The sequence below is a fragment of the Hypomesus nipponensis genome, chromosome 8 (assembly GCF_054491055.1).
Source record: "Hypomesus nipponensis isolate SF chromosome 8, ASM5449105v1, whole genome shotgun sequence".
NCBI classification, from domain to species: domain Eukaryota; kingdom Metazoa; phylum Chordata; class Actinopteri; order Osmeriformes; family Osmeridae; genus Hypomesus; species Hypomesus nipponensis.
In genome coordinates this window covers 6,241,178-6,260,551 of record NC_140368.1, presented here as the reverse complement: position 1 = coordinate 6,260,551, position 19,374 = coordinate 6,241,178, and the positions used below count along the sequence as shown (strand labels likewise).

Below are 19,374 nucleotides of genomic sequence, written 5' to 3'. Positions count from 1 at the left end.
CAATCACCAAACCTGCTTCCACACCCTCTTTCATCTGGTTCTGCTTCTCCACGAGTCTCTTTGAGGTTGACAGGATAGATCAGTCATAGCCTGTCTTTCACCATTGGAAAAAAAAAAGAGACAAAGTGTAGTGTATGCATATCCATATGCATACCTTGACCCTCCTTTCCTCCTCCTCCACCGCCCCTCCCCTCCCCCTAGCCCAGCTCTCTCTCCTCCTCCTCCAGCTCCCTGGGAGGGGGCAGGGAGACCCGTTTCGTAAGTGGCCCTACCCCGGGCCCTGCCAGTCGTAAAAGCATGCCTCTGCTTGATCGCCATGTTCACCCACTGACCCCGGATGCTTTCTGCAGAACTAGACTTAGATCCTGTAGTGGAGTCAGTGTGCCTGTGTCTGATAGGCAGCGGCAGGCTTTTTGACCACTGTTGTGCATTAAAATCTGAGTTAGATCAAGGAAAAGCAAATGAGTGTGAATGGTATCTTTTCTAAGATGCCTAAAAGCCCATATTGGGCATGTAACCTGTCGATAGCGTTAATGCTGTGTAATACAAAAGCTTTGCTTCTCTGGCCTTGCTGAGTATGGCTCCCCCTTCAGGTCAGGACAGCTATGGCAGTCTGCGGTCCATGTGGTGGTTATGCTGTGTGCATGTAGGCTGCTACAGGAATGGGGCTGAATCGAAAGGTTTGGCCTGTCGGTTGCTGTATGTGTTGGAGAAGCTAGCCCATGTGCGGGGGACACTGGTGCTCATGCAAGGCATCGTGTCAACACATTCTTCTGTTGTCTTCCAGGCCAGCATCCATTTCACTTCCAACTCCACTGCCAAGGAGAACTCCTCATCCGTGAGTGTCAATGACCACCACTCTACATCCTGGCCTAGTGACACCAACACATGCATTATCATTGCCATTGTCACCATCAAGTTTGAGCTTTTAGACTACTGTGGCTGAGTCACATGTATATTTTTGGTTGATATAGTTCTATTATAATGTGTGTTCTGTGTTTGCTGTAATGTTATCTCTGCTGTTTTGAGGTCAGTAGTTCTGAGGTGATGCAGATTGTTTAGTAATACTGTACCTGGAGTGACTGTTGTGTTTGTCTCCCCCCCCCCCCCCTGCAGACGAGGCCGGGGGCCATCCAGCCTCTGTCTCGAGGCCGGCCCAGCACCTCCCCCGCTACGCCGGACGGACACGCCAGCCCCAACCCCTTCCAACATGGCCCCTCCCCCATCAACTCCCAAACCCCTGTAAGACCCCTCACCACCTCCTAGGGCAGACTGCCCCCCAGGGCTGAGACCCCCCCCTCTCTCTCTCTTCAGCTCTGGGCAGCTGTCTGTGCCAGTGTAGCCCTTACCACTGGCCAGGGGCCTCCCACTTTGGGGGGCCACAAGGTCACAAAGGCTCATTGTAACCAAATGATTTCCTGATAGTATTGAAGCTGAACACCAAAGAGTTGAGTAGGCAAACGCCGTTTAGGAGGCTGATCAGTGTGGCTGATCGCTCGCCTTGTCTCTACTGTTAATCCACCTTCATGGTGTTTGCTGGAGGTGTGTTGCAGGCAACACGCTGTGAAAGCGACACGGATGCCGGAGGCGTCACATGGTTGTTCCGGAATGTTCCGTTGGACAAAAGGTCCCGGAATGTCCTTTTACATTCCATATGGCCGAGGGGCCATGGCCCATAGCCATGACACAGCGCTGGGTTTAACCTCCCTGTCTTCTTGTTTATGACTGAATGGCGCAGGTGTGTCCACACCGTAGCCTCATCGTCCACCTCATCGTCCGCCTCATCCCCCTCCTCTCTCAGCCCTCCTGTCTCCTCCTGTCTCCTCCTCTCTCCTCCACACGACACCAGAGCCGCATGCAGCCACCTGCTCTCCCTCTGTCTGCCGTGTTCTCATTGTCTCCCCTCTCCATGTCTCTGTCCTCTCCTCCACTTCCTCCTCCCCTCTGGCTTCCCCCACCACATGGACTCCCTCCCTCCCTCCCTCCCCTCTCGCCCCTCCAGACCCCCCTGCAGCCTCGCGCCCCCTCCCCCGCCTCGCCAGACGAGTTCCCTCTGAATATCAAGCAGGCATACAAGGCGTTTGCCGCCGTGCCTCACTCCCACGCTGTGCTGGAGCCGCCGCAGGTAGGCCGGGCTACCCAGAATCCTCCTGGGTGGCGACGTACTCGCATGCCGTGGTTGGTCGTGGCCCCTGTGTGCCGTACCCCACCCCCCCTCCTGCCCCACCAGCGGCGCTGCCGTTTCCGCCTGCCGCCCTGTTGGGGGGGCCTGTGGTTCCTCTCCTGTGTGGAATGCAGTCGTGTCGTCATCATTGGTTTTGTACAGTCTGGTCCTGGTCTCTCTGACCGCCATTTAGATTTCTGGAGTCATCCCCGTGTGTGAAGTTGCTGTTGTCTTACCGGTCATCGCCTGCTCTCTCTCTCTCTTTGTGTCTCGCGTTTGAGGTGCCTGTCCTTCTCCACGCCAGTATTTGTTTGTTGTTCCCTGTTTCTCTCCCTCTCCTACTCCAATCTTTCTCACCCTCTTCTCCTCTGTGTGTTCATCAACAGGATCTCTATGGCCTGAGGAACAATGTCCACTCCATGCAACCGTCTCCAGAGGTGAGTGGTTCATGAACACATCAAAGATTACAACTCTTTTCGACGTTTTGTCAGTTTTCCATGCTGCCCTAGTCTTCTTTTATTTGGTAAAATAAATGTCTTGGGTATGTTTAGTCGTGAAACAAAGGCCTGTGTACAAGGGACGAGGTTCCCACTTACATGTGAAGTAACGAGTGTCAAAGGAAAGCCTGCCTAGCGGCCTTGACATGGTTGTTCCCCCGTCGGGCTGACGTCATGACAACGTCATGTTGACCACTTGTGTGGCTCTTCCAGCCTCAACTGTACAACGAGGTGTTTGAGGATGAGGTGGAGGGGGGGGTGGGGCTGATGTCCCCTCTCTCTCCTGACCGCCGGGAGTATCTGAGTCTGGCGGCTGTGCCACGCCTCTCCAGACCCTCCCTGGAGCTGAAGGTACTGTCCCCCAACCGCCCCCGCCGCTACGTCCAGGGTTCAAACCCCCCCCCCCCCCCGTGGCTTCAGTGGGGCTGTGGTCTTCTTGGCTGCTGTGGTGGCGGCGGTGGGCAGGGCATGACAGGCCCACTGATCAGACTCGTAATCAGAGTGGATGGTGTTGGGTTGCGATTTGGACCGCTTCGTTCGCTATGCTTGTTCTTTCCCCGCGTTGCATCCTTCTTTATCTTTGGGCAAATAATCGGCAAATAATCAAACATCGAAATTCTTTTCTAGAGATACGTGGTGATTGGTCTGTTTTTCCGAGCTGTGTATGATTGGTCTTGGGGGACCTATGGGACTGTGTTCTCTCATCCTCACCGTCCCATCCTGAAGCTTCACTATGACGGCCTCACCTTCTTCAAACCTCCACCCCCTCTCATTCAAACCGTCCTATCCCTGTGCTTCGCCCCTCCAGACGCCCTCCCCCGGAGGCAGGGGCAGCCCCGAGCAGCGCTCCTTCAGAGACCGCCAGAAGTACTTTGAGATCGACGTGAAGCAGCAGACCCCAGACAAGCCCAAGCCCCGCGTGTCCCTGGTGGGAGAGGACGACCTGAAGAAGATGAAGGAGGAGGAAGGTATGACAGCTCACCTACGTGTTCTCAGCCAAACGCTTCAGATCAGACAGAAATGTAAGAGCAAGACTAGCTATGCCTACTGCTGACAGAAATGGAGTTAGTAAAAGAATCCAGTTTGCCACTACATGAAATGTTCACAGTAACCGGACCTCTCTCTGATCCCACTTGTGATCCCAGCGAGGATGCTGGACCAGCGGCCCCGGGAGTTCCTCCTGGACGAGGAGGAGGAGGAGGAGGAGGACCTGGCCAAGCAGATGGCTGACATGAAGGCCCATGGCAAGGTTCTGCTGGACGGGGTGGAGTACAAGGTGGAGAGTGTGGCCACGCCCCCTAGACACTGCTCCACCCCTCCCAGCTACAATGCCACGCCCCCCAGTTACTGTGGCAGCTCAGGGTACACAACTTTAGTTTTCATCTCTGTCATCCTCTCATCCTTGTGAGAGAAGCCTCGTGAGAGGCCCTTAGGACCCTCCGTGAAGGCTGTAGTGTGACGGTGTTGTGTGTGTGTGTGTGTGTGTGTGTGTGCAGGCCCTCCTCAGTCGATGGGAAAGGAGACTCTCCGAGGAACTCTATGGAGGAGAGCTTCAGGCTGGAGCAGAGACCCAACTCCATGACGGGGTATTTACAACATGACGTGTGTGTGTATCACAGTAGGAATGTGCCTGACTGTGTAGCACTCTAACTGTGTGTGTGTGTGTCCCTGTGTGTGTGTGTGTGTGTGTCCAGCCTGATCCCGGTGTACCCAGGGGAGTCAGGGGCTCCCATCCGGACGGCCAAGGCTGAGCGGCGGCAGCAGGAGCGGCTGAGGATGCAGAGCCCTGAGCTGGCCATGCCCTCCGACAAGGACCTGTCCCCTGCCGAGAAGCGGGCCCTGGAGGCCGAGAAGAGGGCCATGTGGAGGGCAGCCAGGTAGACAACACCCCCCCCCCCCAACACACTGATCTAGATGGTTTTGACTGAAATAAACACACCCCAGGTATGGACATGAGATGAAGATGTGGGGCAGGCTCTAGGACCCAGGACTTCTCTCTTCCTCCCTAACCTCCTCATCTGTTTCCTCTCCTGTGTCCCTCTCTTCATGTGAAATCCTCATATTCTCCCTGATCCACAAGTTTTAGTTTCTCTAAAAATAGGACAGAACTTTGAACTCGAACGCCCACTTTGAGGCAAAAGCGAAGAGAAGAACCAACATAAACGATCAGCATCGTGAGATAAGGTTCTGGGAAACCCCGTCTGTTGGTCCTGTCCAAAGTCCAGGGTCCCGTGGACCACACTGTGACGTCCCAACTCCTGTCTAAACTCTCTGCCTGCTGTTCTCATCCTTAATCTTTCACCTCTCTCGCTCTCTCTCTTCCCTAGTCTTCTCAATGTTTTACCTCCCATCTATGCTTTTTTTTCCCCTCCCCCCTCTTTGTGTCCCTGTGCCCTGTCTGTCTGTCTCGTTTTCCTGTCCTCTCCTCCACCCTGGTGTCTTCCTCTCCCCCTCCCCTCCCTCCCTCTCTCTCCTACCTGGGTTGCCCCAGGCCCTATGGCCTGGAGGAGGATGTTAAACAGTATGAGCAGGACCTGGCTAAGAGGCTGTACCAGTCCAGGGTGAGGGCGTCTCAGGGCGCCGCCTCGGCCCCTCCCCAGCCCCCCACCTCCTCCTCCTCCTCTGCCTCCTCCCAGCTCAGGTCTGCTCCTCGGGCCCTGCCCGGCACGGGCCACACGCACGGCATTGTGGGGGAGTGTGCTGTGGGGGTGGGGGGGGGCGCTGTGGGCTTAGCCGTCCAATTACATCCACGCGCACACTGGCTTTTGCTGCCTCAGCTGGCCTCTTGATTGGTTGGTCACCCTGCTTCTGCACGTCCACATGGCTGTGTCCATATGCTTTGTGTATCTCTCTCTCTCTCTTTCTCAGCCTATCGCTCAATATCTCTCCTTTTCTCTGTCTCTTTATTTACTTTCTTCCTCTCTCTCTCTCTCTCTCTCTCTCTCTCTCTCTCTCTCTCTCTCTCTCTCTCTCTCTCTCTCCTTTCTGTCTCGTCTCTAACGCATCGTTCATCTTACTAATGCACAGCCTCACAGTGAGACTTCAGCAGTCTGTGACCTGACGCTGCCTTGCTGTCTATAGTCGTACCTAGTCCTCCAAGAATGCCCCTTCTGCTGTAGAGGTGTACTCTGAGCCCAAGTAACCATAGGTTTACGTAAAGGTTACATGAGTTTGGTCAGTCACAGAAAGCCAGGACTAGGAATGATCAGCAGCTGTGTCTGGTGTTAGAATGTTCTGCCTCATGTAATCTGTCTGTCTTCCTCTCCCTCCCTCTCCAGGATGAAGTCTCTGGAGCAGGATGCGCTGAAGGCCCAGATGGTCATTGCCAAGTCCCGGGATGGCAAGAAGCGTGGCACTCTGGACCAGCTGGCCGAGTCCCCCTCACCTGCCCCCACCCCCTCCCCCACCCCTCTGGAAGGTGAGCTTCCACTCATGGGTTTGGTTGTCTTCCTACCTTTTCAGCGACCTTACATGGCTTACTGATCCCCTCTCTCTCTCTGTCTCCTCTCTGTCTCTCCATCAGATGCGAGTCCTCGGGGAGTGACGTCACCAGGCAGACTGGTAAGCCTCAGGCCACTGCTTCCCTCTGAACATGAGTCAGCAGTTTCAGACATTGGCTTTTCATTCCTGAGCCGCAGGACATTGTTTATTTATTCAACAATTGTTTGCCTTGGTTTTCGGTAAAGTAGCTGTACCCGTTTGAGAGTTGAAAGGATTCTGTTCCTCTGGGATTCTAAGCGGAAGAAAGACGATGTTGATGGGCTTGGAAAACTCGTTTCCATTTGATCTACCACCGTGCACTGTCATCACAGCCTATCAGAGTCCAGAACACATTGCTCACCTTCCATAAAGCACACCTCTCTCTCCACCGTGTGAATCATCAACTCATCCCTCTGCCACCTCTCCTTTCCCTCTTCCTTTTCCCTCCTTTTGTGTCCCTCTTTCTTTCATGTTTTGTCTTTTTCCTTCCCATGTGCCTCTGTTGACCTCTCCTGTCCTCCCCTGTCCCCTCCTGTCACTCCTGTTTGCTGTCCTTCTAGTCCCTGTCAGAAAAGAAGTTTGACTACAGACAGTTTGCTGCCATTCCTTCTTCCAAACCCGTATACGACATCCAGGTACTGCCTGCATGCTGAGTCTCCAGAAGCGCCCCTCCCCACCCTCTCCCTGACCCTTGGCTTTCCCTGCTGCCTCGTCTGCCCCAGTCCTCCCCCTCTCCTCCCCCATAGCCTCCCCAGTTATCAGACTGCCTCCATTTTGACTCCCCAGGATTTAGGCTAACAACGTCTGTCTCTGGTATGGGCTTGCTATCTTTGATTCACTCAAAAGGTTATTGGTCAGTCGTGCTAATATGCTACTATGATTTACTATGAATGGTACTAGTGATTAGTAGTAACCTAATTAGGCCCTGGGATCTGGGTTCATCTTGACCTCCAGCAAGAATGGTCTGTCCTCATTGGCTTCTCTCAAACTCCTCCCCATTCTCCCACTCACCATCCTCAAGCATCCCCAACACTGACCAATCACACCCTCTCTTATGTCAGCCAACTAACCAATCACCCACCACCAGACAATGGTCACCACTCACTCACCAACCAAGGGATTTCAGCCCTTTAACCTATCAGCTTCTAGGAAGCCTACTGAGTCCCACCCTCTCTCATAAGGTATCCCTCTGAACACTGCAGGGCTGTCTGCTGCTCTGACTCCTCTGGCCTGCTGCCTCTGTCCTGACCCACATAGTCGTCAGCAAGGAAGGTCTAAACATGGAAGCCTCAGAGACGTGACAAACCGGCCTCCTCGATCTAGTGCTGCAGCATGAGACTGGAGAGTTCATTTGAAGGGACTTCCTGTCGTTTTTTAACGAGCCTGGCCTGTGACGCATCTGACGCTTCCTCCTCTATACACTCCGTGAGCTCCAGCAGGTCAGAAAACAGCCAGGCTCCCATGTTGGATGTCCCGTCATGGGTTCTGCATCTGCCAGGAAGGTTTCAAACTAACTAGAGGCTGCGTGGATCTCAGCTCAAGCTGTTCAGAGTACTGACCAATGAGGCTCAACCTGATCGATAACACTAACCTGGGTGGGATTCCCCGCCTGACCGGCATAGAGAAAAGTCTGCACACATGGAGCATGTTCCCATACATACTTTCACACGTGACAGGCATGTTCTAGACATGTTGCATGTTCTTGTGGGGAGGACGGCAGGGAGGCAGGGGGTCCCTGTGGTGATGGTGCAGCAAGGGCAGCTTGTCCTTCAGTGGTTGTGGTTCCTGGTCAAGCTTTTGTGGTTGTCTGTACGTCCCTCAGCCTTGGTGGGGAGGGGGGGAGGGAGGGGCAACCAGTTCAATGCTTTTGCTTGGTATGTTGAACAGTACTGTGTAGTCCAAGGTTCCTCAACCTCGTTCCTGGAGACCTACCGCCCTTCCAATGTAGGTGCATCTTACCAATTCTACTGAAGCACACCCGAATTGGTGGATGAGCCAAATCCTGGTTTGTTACCATTGGGTTTGGAGCCAAAGCAATGAGCTCTCCTGGAACAGGGTGGGAGAGCCCTGGTCTAATCTGTGGATCAGTTTCACAGACAGACGGAGTTTCTTCTGAAACGAAACGGTATCTGGAGTAGACGGAATGTAGGCTTGGTATCTGGGGAAACTACAGAGTTTGTGTTTTGTGGGATGTTTGTGGTGGAGCTGTGATTCTCTCTGTCCTGTGTCTGTAACTGGTTCCTTGTGATGGTTTTGAAACTGTTTATTCTGCATCTTCTACACCCACTTGCCCCCTGGTTGTTTGGTTTGTGGGACCTCCCTCCCTCCTGGATCTGATGGATTCACTGGACTCTTGCCCCTAACCTCCCAGCCCTAACTCTCAGCCCCCAGGGGAAGACTACAGGGGGTCTGTAGTGGGATCTTAACCCCTCGTAAGAGAGAGTGGTTTTCTGTTGTGGAACTCTGGCAAGCGGGTTCGGGGGACCAGACCTGGGTCTGTTACTTAAGTGATTGAGGTGCGTTTGATTTTCCTCATGATTGGCACCATTGGGGACTGATCGGTTGGTTCCATCATGCCGAGTGAGGGAAATCATGCGCACCCCAAATATTTCACAGCATTGGTAAGTAATGTTTGGCCCAAGTCTTCAGCCCCATGCACCCTCCTCCTGCCAGTGCCTCTGCCCCCACCCATGGTGAAGGTGCCTCTGCCCCCACCCATGGTGAAGGTGCCTCTGCCCCCACCCATGGTGAAGGTGCCTCTGCCCCCACCCATGGTGAAGGTGCCCCTGGGACTAAAGGTGGGCCCCACATCCCCTTCCCCACCCTAACCTCCCCAGGCCCTTACTCTCTACTGCTTCTCTTCCAGTCCCCAGACGCTGTCGATGACATCCAGTTTATTGACGATGGCTCCAGCAACCCAGGTGAGTTGACGAACTCCTGTCTGCCTGCCTGTCTGCCCCTACCCAAAAACCCTCTGGATTACGTCAGACTTTGAACCAGGGAAAGTGAGTCAGCTGTTGGGGAGTCGGTGGGTTAGTAGCTGCAGAACTGTCCTTAGCTGTAAACTCTGACTGTGTCTCATTATAGCTACCGAGCTACACTAGATGGTCCTTGGGCATTAACAATGTGATGTATGTAGACAAACTCCAAAAAGTTACCAACATCATATTGCGGTCGTGACATAATGAAAACCCACAACGTAACATTTTTCCGATGTCCAGCGAAGGTGTTGGGTTGGCCCATAATATGCCAGAATCCCTGACCATATCTATCCCTCTGATTCAGGTGACTACCTGGGATAACAACCACTTCTTGGTAGGATTCACACACCGTGTGTTTGTGTGTGTGTGCGAGCACCTTGGGCTAAGTGTGTGTGACATATGGTGTGTGTGTGTGTTCACTTTTTTGCTCTAACCCTCTAGTTCAGTTTGAAAAAACTGTAGTTTAGTCTGATATTCCGTTTGTAGCACTCTTTCTCCCCTTAAGCTTGATAATAGAGTAGGACGTGTGTTCCATCACAGAAAAACAGTCTCCTCTCCTGTAACCTCGTTCACTCCCTCATTGATCCGAGGTGACTGGATATCCTGGTCGTGGTGTCTGAGATGCACCACTCTGTGTGGATCCGTCCTCCACTGATCTGTGAGGAGGAGTGAACCAGAGGAGCTGACTGAGGGAGGGGATTCCTTTTCTGGTTCGGGACGCCCCCTAGTCTGTCTCCAGTCTGGGGACAGGTGTCTTGTCGTCTAGGCTTGCTGCTTGGCCTGCTTCCAGTGTCAGACGGCTGGTTCAGACGACCTGCTCTCTCTGTGTGTGTGTGTGTGTGTGTCATACTGGTCCTGATGCTGGCCTCGCTCCAGAGCCTGCATGAAATCACTGACTAAAACAAGGAATGGAAAGGTTTGGGGTCAGTTGTATCTGATTGTTTGACTCCTTTTACGTAAAAAAAAACAAATATATATTTCAAAATATCCACAATAATGTTGTCAACATTTGATGCAAACATGTAATATTGACATTTTTGTGTGCTGTGAGCATGATACCGGCACATTTGAGTTTGACCTAGGAGTGGAAATGTAATTTACTAAAACTGACCCTAATCCTTTACAGTGCAGTTTGTGTAGAGTATTTCCTGTCGTACTGGATAGTTTAGTGTGATTAGATACTTGGTACCAGCTGGTTGATCTGGTCTGTAGCAGCGGGGGTGTTGGCTTTCTGTTGCAGGTGACTGTGCCTTTTCAACACCAAACTCCCTCTTTCCCATCAGCCACCCGCCGGTTGCTGGGAAGATTAGCTTTGCAAACTTCTCCTTCTATCTCCCTCAGAGCGAGCTACCTCTTCCTCTCCACAGCCTTGGCAATGCAGCATAATATGAGGGTGGATGTGTGTCTGTACTGGTCAGACTAGGTGTGTGTGTGAAAGTGTGTCGCTAACAGCTTGGCTCTCCCTGTGTGTCGTCCACAGTGCCCACCCTGAACCCCGAGGCCCAGGAGCTCACAGCTCTGCCCGCCAGCTCAGCCCTGGAGGAGATGGCGCTCTACAGCAACAAACGCAAGCTGAGACAAGGCCGCCGCAGCCTGGAGACTGCCGTGCCCACATAACACCACACACACACACACTGAGACACACACACACTGAGACACACATTGAGGCACACACCCACACACACACACACACAGGAGAGATCATTCACTGCAACACACACTTTGGGAGGTGTATGTGCAACCACCATAGAGAATACAATGATGATAATCACCACATAAACATCCAGTCATATCCTGTGAGCCAGTCTTCCCTTTACAGTCTGGGGATTAGATGGCGTAAAGCTGTGATGCCAGGATGAAGGGTTAGGAACAGGAGCTAGTGTGATGCTTCAAGGCCATTCTCCAACTTGGTTCAATCTTCAGTTTGCGTTTTAGAAGCTGAATTATATTAACAGGCGATTGATATGTTTGTATTTTTTCGCCATCTTTTGATTTTGCTGTTAAAAAAAAAAGATAGAAAAAAAAAAGAAAATGTCCAGAATGGGAGAGAAGAAAAAAAGATAGAATTGTAGCTGTAATACTAACTTTTCAGATGATATTTTGGAAGTTTTTAAGAGAATAGATTATAAATGTCAGGGTTTTTAGAGGGCTTCGAGAGGGAGGTGTACATATTAGGAGAGTAGAATCTGCTACCATCACAGTCTGGAGCGTGCAGGTCGTTTTAAACACTACATATCTACTGCACTGCAACTGCATAGCCTTTTTAAAACTGTATTCTTTTTAAATAATTTATTTTGCTTTTAATGTGTTACTCAAATCCATTGACTCCTGGCCATTACCTGTATTTATTCCAGCGAAAATGCCACAGAGTGATTCATATCATTGTATTCACTGTAATGAAATTAAGGCAATATTGTTGAGTACACAAAAGGCTTTAAAAATGATTCATTTGCAAAAACATATCGGCTGTAGCCTATTTGATTTTGATTCTATTCACTATGAAATCCCTCAGTGACAGAATAGAGAGCAAGTTGAGTGGTAGAGCAGGTGATCCAGTCTCCCTGGACCAGACTGGGGGTCACACTTTAGTCAGGACCCTACCGTTGCTTGACCACACTGGAGAGACTATCTGGTAGACATACACACAGTATATAAACACACTTTCAACAACATCCCATACTTGGATTGGCCTGGTATTGTTGGGAACGTCAGTCTATTTTGCCACACACACACACGCCTACAACGTCTTCTCTCTCTACTACTCTTTTCTACTTAACTATGGGAACATGTCGGCTATAATGCCTTTTTTTCTCTCCATTTATACGGTACTTTCTCTGCCTTTAGTTGTGACGTTTCTCGTCAAAGTGAACCTCACTCATATCTCCTAACTGGGAGGTCCCAGGTTAGCTTGTGAAGGTAGCAGGTGTTTCTTTTGTTATTTTCAATTTTTAATGATCTGTTTTTAGTTAATTTAAATCTGACGCCACTGAAAAAAAAAAAAACGATCCTTTATTACAGTGTGAATAATGTACAAATACAGAGCGAAAAGGAAAGCAAAAGTTTGGGTTGAAACCGAGCCAGCGTGTGCCTGGGTCGAGCTGTAGTGTGGTGTGGGATTGGTCGCTAGGTGTCTGGGGGAAATGGCTAAAGACAGGAAGAAAATTCTAGAGAGAAATTCAACCTTCTTCTGATCATTCTAAAACTTTCCTCAGCTTTTCTCCCGATCAGTGTGATCTGTGCACCCGACTGCTTCGTTGGAGAATCATGACAGTAACAGGAGTAGCATTCGTGTCAGTTTAATGCTAATCATAGCTTTCCATGTAGCTCTCGCTGACTGAAATTCAGTTTGATGGTTACATCTGCGATTGGGTGAAATATCTTTGTTTTCCTTTCTTTTTTTTTTACTCGCCGTAGGTAAATCATCCCACAAGTGGGATTCACTACATTTTTAAAGGAGCATCTGTTTGAACTTTTCTTTTTGGGTTATTCTCTTCTCATGGGGAGAGAGGGATGGGGTGGGGGGGAGTTCAAATGAATCAGAGGACATGAGTGCTTGGGTCAGAGGTCAGAGAGCTCAACCAAGACTGTAACTAGTGAATTTGTACAACCAAAGAAGTCTATTTTGTGGTTCAGGAATAATAAAAGTTTACTTTTCATTTAACAAGCTGATTCATTGCATTGTGTGTGTTTGTGCTTTTCGTGGTACAGTTACAAAGAGGTTACATCTGACACAAAACCCTCCTCTGAGCTACTCTACACACACACACACAGATTCACCATCATCTTGGGTCTTTATTGAGGCCACATTAGGTGTGCCACTTGGGGTGCTGGTGGACCATGGGGGGCAGATGCCACATGCTTGGTTCTTCCAGTCACATGATGGTGAGGATGGCAGGAAGTCTGGTGCGGCCAGAGTCTCTGGGGCTTTTCTTCTGGGAGGCAGACTGAGGCGTGGCCCTGCCCACGCTTCTCTGCTGGAACATCCATCACAAACACACACACGTCACCACTCCGGAGTTCTGGATTGTCTTGGCAGCCTGCACTGTACTGTACATGCCTACAGTTCCAACGTTATGTATCCTTTTATATAGTGCATACATTGTGTGTGTGTGAGAAGGAGAGACGCACCCGCTGAAGCGACCTCATGTGAGCGCTGTAGAAGGAGACAGCGCTGGGGCTGTCGGCCAGGCGCTCAGACCTCACACGCTCACATTGCACCTGCTCATCCTCCTCCTGGGGAACCATGACAACCACAAACAGCTGTAGACTGAGATTATACTCCTCCTCGGGAACCATGACAACCACAACAGCTGTAGACTGAGATTATACTCCTCCTCGGGAACCATGACTACCACAACAACAGACGGTTAGATAACTTAAAACTATCCATTTGGTTCACTTTCATCTGAAGCCTGTTTTATTCTCTGGGTGTAGATTCATTTATTACAGCTATGGTTTATGAATTCTAATACAGAGTATCAGGTTACAAAGGCTGCTTTAACATGGTGGGTCCTTGTTAGGCCTCTGTGTATGAATCCTGACCCACCAGAGCCAGTGCCTTGTCCAGGGGTATGAGTCCAGGTGGGATTGTTCCCCCGATCCTTAGCATGGCCTGGACCTCCTCTGGGAGCAGGAAGGACTCATTGTACCAGCTCTCAAACTCTGCCCCCACACACACACATAATTTGTCAGTCTGGGTTCACGGTATGTTAGCTCAGGTACACACCTAGCGGGGTCAGGGTTTGGATGCTCACCGGTCAGTAGGCGTGCCCTACACTGGTCCACCAGGTGGTGGCAGTAGCTGACCTCAGCCTTGGTGCTGCGCTGCTCCTCGTACAGCAGCCGGTACCGGGACTTCAGCTCCTGCAGACGCATGACCAGCGCCAGCTCCTCCTCCTCCAGCACCAGCTCCCCCTGCGCACTCACAAACTGACCTACACACACACACATCCTTGATCTGATCTACTCTGTTTGACACACACACACAAACACACGTGTCGTCTCCTACCCTGGCTCTGCCTCCTCTCCCGCCACTGTTGCAGGGCGGAGCTGGTGTGGTCTATCTCTGTTTTGGCCGTGTTGATGGCATCGGTGAGCTCTCGGAGGCGGGCCCGCCGCTCCAGCAGGACCGCCTTGTTCTCCTTCAGAATGCGGTTTATCTCACTGCCGCGCTCCGCCTTGAAGTCCTCAAATGCCTCTGTCTTACTGGGAGGGGAGCTAGGAGCAAAGACAGCGTATTAGACAGCAGTGAAGTGGAATACTGGACAACAACCCAAACACGGCATGATATAGGGCTTGTCATTGCCAGCAAGAATCTACCTAACAGAAGGGGTGGGAATCTTTTGACAACTGACGATTCGATTCCATTTTAAAAAAATTATACAGTGTGAAGTGTGAAGGCTGGATTTGAATCCAGGCTGTTGCGGTACTGCCCCAGCTTTTCAGAGCATGCACACTAACCCAGTGAGCTAACAGGGGAGGCCTGCTTTCTTCTGGTTTTTCCGACACCCCAACTCTCTGCAGGTTGTTACAACTAGATAGTTCAATGTCAAATTTGAATGTTGAGTGGAGGTTATGATCCCTGATAGCTCAGTGGTTAATAAAACTTGACTTATAAATAAAACTGATAAAAGGTAAATTTCTTTTTAGACTCTTGGTTGAGTCACTAGAAAAGCTTTGATAAAAATAAATACCAAATGATAGCTTAATGGACAACATGCACTATAATGCACATCCATATTTTGGGTGGGGGGGGTGTGTCTTTACTCAGGCCTGGGGGGCTCTCTTGGACCGGGGAGTAGCACCGGGGGGTCCTGGGTCTCCAGCTCGTAGACCTCAGGCTCCCTCTGGCTGGGCGGCCCGGACACATCCTCCGCTGGCCTGCCTGGTCCTGGGGCCTCCTTCTTACCATGGCTGGACAGGCACACAGATAACAGGGTGAGGGGTCATGATGCTGAAGTGTCCAGTCAGTGACATGACTGGGGCAGTGTTTTTCTACAGCCTTAGTGGACTGGGGTTGGACACTGACCTGAGCAGCTCCTTGGTCTTCCTGGTTCTGGTCCTGTCAGGGGACACGGGGCGGACATGCCTCTCTGAGGGGGCAGCCACGCCCACCCCGAACCCACAGCCCTCCACCTCTCCCACCATGCTTTTGGGGGCCTGCAGCTGCAACATCACAGCAGCAGTCGAATCAGGCGCTCCTAAACAAGACGTTTATCGTCCAACCCTATGCTTCGAGGTCAATTTGTGGGTAAGGTATGCAAGGCTAGCAGGTGTTCAGACAGTGTCAGGTTAAATAGCCTTGCAGGATGATGGGGTGATGTTTATGGGGACCTGAGCTGACCTTGGCAGCTGGAGGTTCAGAGGAACTCTGGGTCTTTTCCACCAGGCTGTAGGTCTCACCCAGCTGGCTCCTCACACGCTGCTCCTGCTGCCTGCCCAACACAACACGGCACCACCACGACTCACACACATAGCATTGTACCACCGTAGATTGGGACAGTTTGTTTTGTACATATTTTCAGCCCAATATTTAGGGGTTTTAGAGTTATACAACTCTTAAAAAATAAATGTTTTTCCTTAGCTGCTTATTAACATTTGTTAGGATTCAACATCCGTGCAAATCTTGTTCAACTATGAGATGGACAGGCATTCTTCATTGCTGAGACATTAGGGATGTGTGCCTAATGAAGGTGATGTTGACTCACTGTATGGCCACCTTGAACTGAGCAAATACCTCCTGGATCTGTCTGATATTGACAATCTGAGGAGGAACACCAGTCAGCAGAGAGACGAGAGGAGAGCCGGAATACGCATGTAAGAACATGGCCAGTAAACACTCTCACCAGCCTAACTGCATTCATTATTACTGCCTTTGTATTACACACCACCACACTTGCATTACACCCTTTAACATTACACCAGGGAACGAGAGCAAAGACAGAGAGGGGGATGTTCTCACGTTGATCTCTTCCAGGCTTCCCTCCAGGTATCTCTGAACCTGGCTCTGAATCTCTGCCACCTGGGTCTCGGACAGCGTCTCGTAGGACATGCCAGTGCGGTTGGCCTGGTGATAGACACACACACACACACACACACACACACAAGTCATGACATCACACAGCACTTGGTGTCCTGATCAAGTGTCACAGGATACTGAACCAGAGAAAGCAGTTGAATCTGTGTCTCCTTGTACACTCAAACATGGTCATGGTAATGAGGTGCCTCCATGTCTACCCTTACAGCACTTTAGTTAAGTAACCCTAACCAACAAATGCAATTTCCCCAAAAGGATGAATAAAGTATGTTATAAGACATATTACTCATGTTACTGAAGGTCAGACTTCACTTCAGACTAAGCTTAGAGACTTAAGACCCAGCCTCACCAGGGTGTCGTGAATGGACAGCTGCTGTTTAAGCAGCTGGATCTCCTTCTGCAGCTTCAGCACCTGCAGCTACACACAGATCACATCCCATCACGTCACACAGCACATCACTCACTATCACATCAGAGTCACAATCACACCCGTGTTGACATGCAAGCTGTGTTCCGGACGAGGGCGTTTGGGTCTCACCACCGGGTTGATGTGCTCGTTAAGGGCCGGATCGGTTCTGACACGCTTCATACGGCTGGCGAACCGCAAGGTGGAAAGCTGGAAGAGAGCCATGGCAGGACAGTGGTTGGCGACAAGACCTGTGGTTTACAGTAAGGTCAACTCCAGATCTGAAATGTGTTTACATGGCACCAGTACACACAGTACACTCACGGTCTCCTCTATCTGAGTGGCCTCTCCGTAGATGTTGGCCACCAGAACTGTGTTGCAGTTCCCACCTGGAGACGACAAAGCTGCTCATTCAACATCACTCAATACAAACATACACACACACGTGTGTTAAATGTCACATGATACATGGGACTGTAGTTTCTTTACAGATATACCGAGCAAGTCATCAGGCAACAGGTAGCGTTCTACAGATAACCCTTTCCATGTTCCTTGGGAGCCTCACCCAGTGAGTCCTTGAGGGCGTGGGTGAGTTTGGTCTGTCTGAAGGGCACGTGGTCTCTCCTCCGGTCTGCCAGAGCCAGGATGGCCTGCTCCAAGAATGACAGGGACTTGTTGATGTACATGGCCTCCTTCAGCACCTGGCCCTCTGACTGGACCACATAAGGGACACAGAACCAAGTTTCCACAAGAGGGGTTATGCACAGTACCTGGCAACCTCTGCAAATGATGGTGAGAGATTGTCTCATCTTGTACCAGGTAGATACCGTACAGGGTCATACTCCTGTACGGTATGGCCTTGTAAGCAGGTCTGGTTCTTCAGGACTAACCCTTGTCTTGCCCAGTCTCTCTGAGCCTGCTAGGTCCACCAAGTTCAGCTTGGAGGTCACGTATTTAGCATCAGACAAAGTGCGGGAATGAGACTGTAAAACAACAAGGACACATTTCAGGCACATCCCGAATTAATGGCTTAAATGATGGCAAATGAAACCTTACTGTCCCATGTGAATACTGAGAGTGTGCGTGTGTGTGCGCGAGTTACGAGTGGGATGACACCTCAATGTGCACTGTAAGGATGCAGTGAGATCTGGAGGAGTTTGTGTTGAGGCTGTGAGCTCCAATGATGCGGTTCATTTCTCCCTGTGTGGACACAGACAGCAGTAGTACAGTCAGCCGGTGAATCTAGCCAGCACTAGCTGAAATCCTCCTGAACAGCATTGATTGGACACAGAGCTATCAGCTAAAGAGAGATTCCCAAGTAACGGTATCAAACACCTTTTGAATTAGTTTTTGATCTTTCAAATAGTATTTGGAGTGCATACCTCAAAAAGCAGGTTGAGGGCTTCTACTTCACTGTGGACTAGGTGCAGGGACAGCCCCTTAACGACCACACTCCCTCCAGGCTCCTCCACTACAGCCATGCCCCCTGGACCTGGGCCTGGGCATCCCCGTACAGAGGACAGCAGGTCCACCAGGGTCTCGTTGTAGATCTCCAGGAAGGACAGGTGCACGGTGAAGGTGTGGTCGGAACGCTGCTCCACCTCCCGGAACACCTGCAGTTTGAACAGGAGGCCAGGTGAGATACGTGGAGAGACAGTTCGAGATACAGGGAAGAGATTCAGGTGGAAAAGGGGGGTGATTCTTGGCCTGGAGTATGTTACCTCCTGTAGGGCTCTGGGTATAATCCCTCTCTGACTGTAATTCTCTGTGGCTCCTGTCATGGTGTACGTCTTCCCTGCTCCCGTCTGGCCAAAACACATCACAGTACCTGGAAGAGCAACAGAACGAAATATCCACTTGACAAGCCAATAGTGTGATCATGAGCAGCTAAAAAGAGGGCATGTTGGAGCTAGATCATCTACCGTTGTACCCCTGCAGCGCCCTGAGCACTACCCCTCGCCCCACACGGGCATACACATCCTCCTGTGACACGTCATGCAGGACGCCATCCAAACGGAAGGACCAGGAATTCAGCTGGTTGTTCACCACCCCCTTCCTGGACTCTTTCCTCTGGCGGACATTCACTGTCTGGGGAAGGGATGTAATATAGCTTTAATTTAGCTTTTACTTTTCACGTTCAGCTTCAACGAAGTACAGTGAGAATCAATCTAGTATGTAAACAGCAAGTGATTCATGAAATGTTGAACGACTTGACTTCAACCTCCAGTAGGGTTTACTACAGTAAACAGAATTGCCTTGTTGTGCACTTTATAAAGAAAATCACTTTGACGTTGACCAAATGTTAAATGTCACAGGCATACCTGTCCATCCGGTAGATATTCTATGAGCTCCTGAGCAAAGCTGGCCGTCGGTCTAGTACGAACAAAAACGCTCACTTCACTGCCGCGAGCACTCATTGCGCCTTAGTCTGAAATTGTACAATTTCAGGTTTTCAGGCCTATGTCATGTACATAAACATATCTTGCATTAGTACAGAGTCTTACCTGTTTTTGCAATAGGCATAATGTTTGTTTTAAACTCGGATCGGCTGGTTAAAATCAAACCAACATCGCCGACTTCCAAGCTACACATTCCTCCTGTTGATTTCCATTGTCATGGTAACGGTAAACGTATCTGAAGATCCTAAAAGCGAAAGGAACATCGGATGGCCAGCCAGTCAGACAACATCGAACAGACAGCCCAAACCCATTTGCGGTAACGAAGACTGTAAAAACATTAGGTTAAACAAACAGCAATTTGTTCAATCACGAGTTTGAAGGTATCCCTGCTCGTGAACAACGTAAGCCCAT

The 19,374-nt window shown here is 50.6% G+C and overlaps 2 protein-coding genes across 10 annotated transcripts in view; one reads left to right on the top strand and one right to left on the bottom strand.

Moving 5' to 3' along the window:
- Positions 1-12,791, top strand: part of scrib (scribble planar cell polarity protein) — a 57,681-nt gene extending 44,890 nt beyond the window's left edge. For 3 of the 8 annotated variants that reach the window (XM_084703829.1, XM_084703825.1, XM_084703823.1), the window contains 16 exons: positions 202-258; positions 788-838; positions 1,117-1,242; positions 2,003-2,125; positions 2,551-2,601; positions 2,875-3,012; positions 3,470-3,629; positions 3,807-4,023; positions 4,158-4,247; positions 4,356-4,538; positions 5,153-5,302; positions 5,940-6,079; positions 6,185-6,222; positions 6,702-6,776; positions 9,008-9,062; positions 10,603-10,871. In XM_084703829.1, the coding sequence (XP_084559955.1) occupies positions 202-258; positions 788-838; positions 1,117-1,242; positions 2,003-2,125; positions 2,551-2,601; positions 2,875-3,012; positions 3,470-3,629; positions 3,807-4,023; positions 4,158-4,247; positions 4,356-4,538; positions 5,153-5,302; positions 5,940-6,079; positions 6,185-6,222; positions 6,702-6,776; positions 9,008-9,062; positions 10,603-10,739 (1,791 nt within the window). In that variant the 3' untranslated portion in view covers positions 10,740-10,871. Of the gene's footprint in view, positions 1-201; positions 259-787; positions 839-1,116; positions 1,243-2,002; positions 2,126-2,550; positions 2,602-2,874; positions 3,013-3,469; positions 3,630-3,806; positions 4,024-4,157; positions 4,248-4,355; positions 4,539-5,152; positions 5,303-5,939; positions 6,080-6,184; positions 6,223-6,701; positions 6,777-9,007; positions 9,063-10,602 lie in introns of all 8 variants that reach the window. The other 5 variants (XM_084703824.1, XM_084703827.1, XM_084703826.1 and 2 more) reach the window with 5 other exon arrangements.
- Positions 12,110-19,369, bottom strand: kif9 (kinesin family member 9). Of its 2 annotated transcripts, none has more exons than XM_084703832.1 (21): positions 19,069-19,369; positions 18,886-18,992; positions 18,487-18,652; positions 18,286-18,392; positions 17,947-18,177; positions 17,681-17,764; positions 17,455-17,547; positions 17,130-17,277; positions 16,889-16,953; positions 16,697-16,774; positions 16,508-16,576; positions 16,084-16,188; positions 15,830-15,885; positions 15,466-15,556; positions 15,151-15,287; positions 14,889-15,035; positions 14,131-14,339; positions 13,877-14,056; positions 13,669-13,784; positions 13,251-13,355; positions 12,110-13,096 (listed from the first exon to the last, which is right to left on the bottom strand). In XM_084703832.1, the coding sequence occupies exons 2-21, from the start codon at positions 18,979-18,981 to the stop codon at positions 12,995-12,997; spliced, it is 2,385 nt and encodes a 794-aa protein (XP_084559958.1). In that variant the 5' UTR covers positions 18,982-18,992; positions 19,069-19,369; the 3' UTR covers positions 12,110-12,994. The 2 variants fall into 2 exon arrangements, with proteins under 2 accessions (XP_084559958.1, XP_084559959.1); XM_084703833.1 differs by having other exon boundaries at positions 12,110-13,093.
- Positions 19,370-19,374: the final 5 nt, after the last annotated feature.

Excerpts from the sequence above, each read along its gene's own strand:
- kif9 (XM_084703832.1), bottom strand. The coding sequence starts at position 18,981 with ATGAGTGCTCGCGGCAGTGAAGTGAGCGTTTTTGTTCGTACTAGACCG. Across the intron at positions 17,765-17,946 it reads CCCTCAACCTGCTTTTTGAG|GGAGAAATGAACCGCATCAT; the intron begins GTATGCACTCCA and ends GTGTCCACACAG. Across the intron at positions 16,775-16,888 it reads CCACTCAGATAGAGGAGACC|CTTTCCACCTTGCGGTTCGC; the intron begins GTGAGTGTACTG and ends GCTCTCTTCCAG.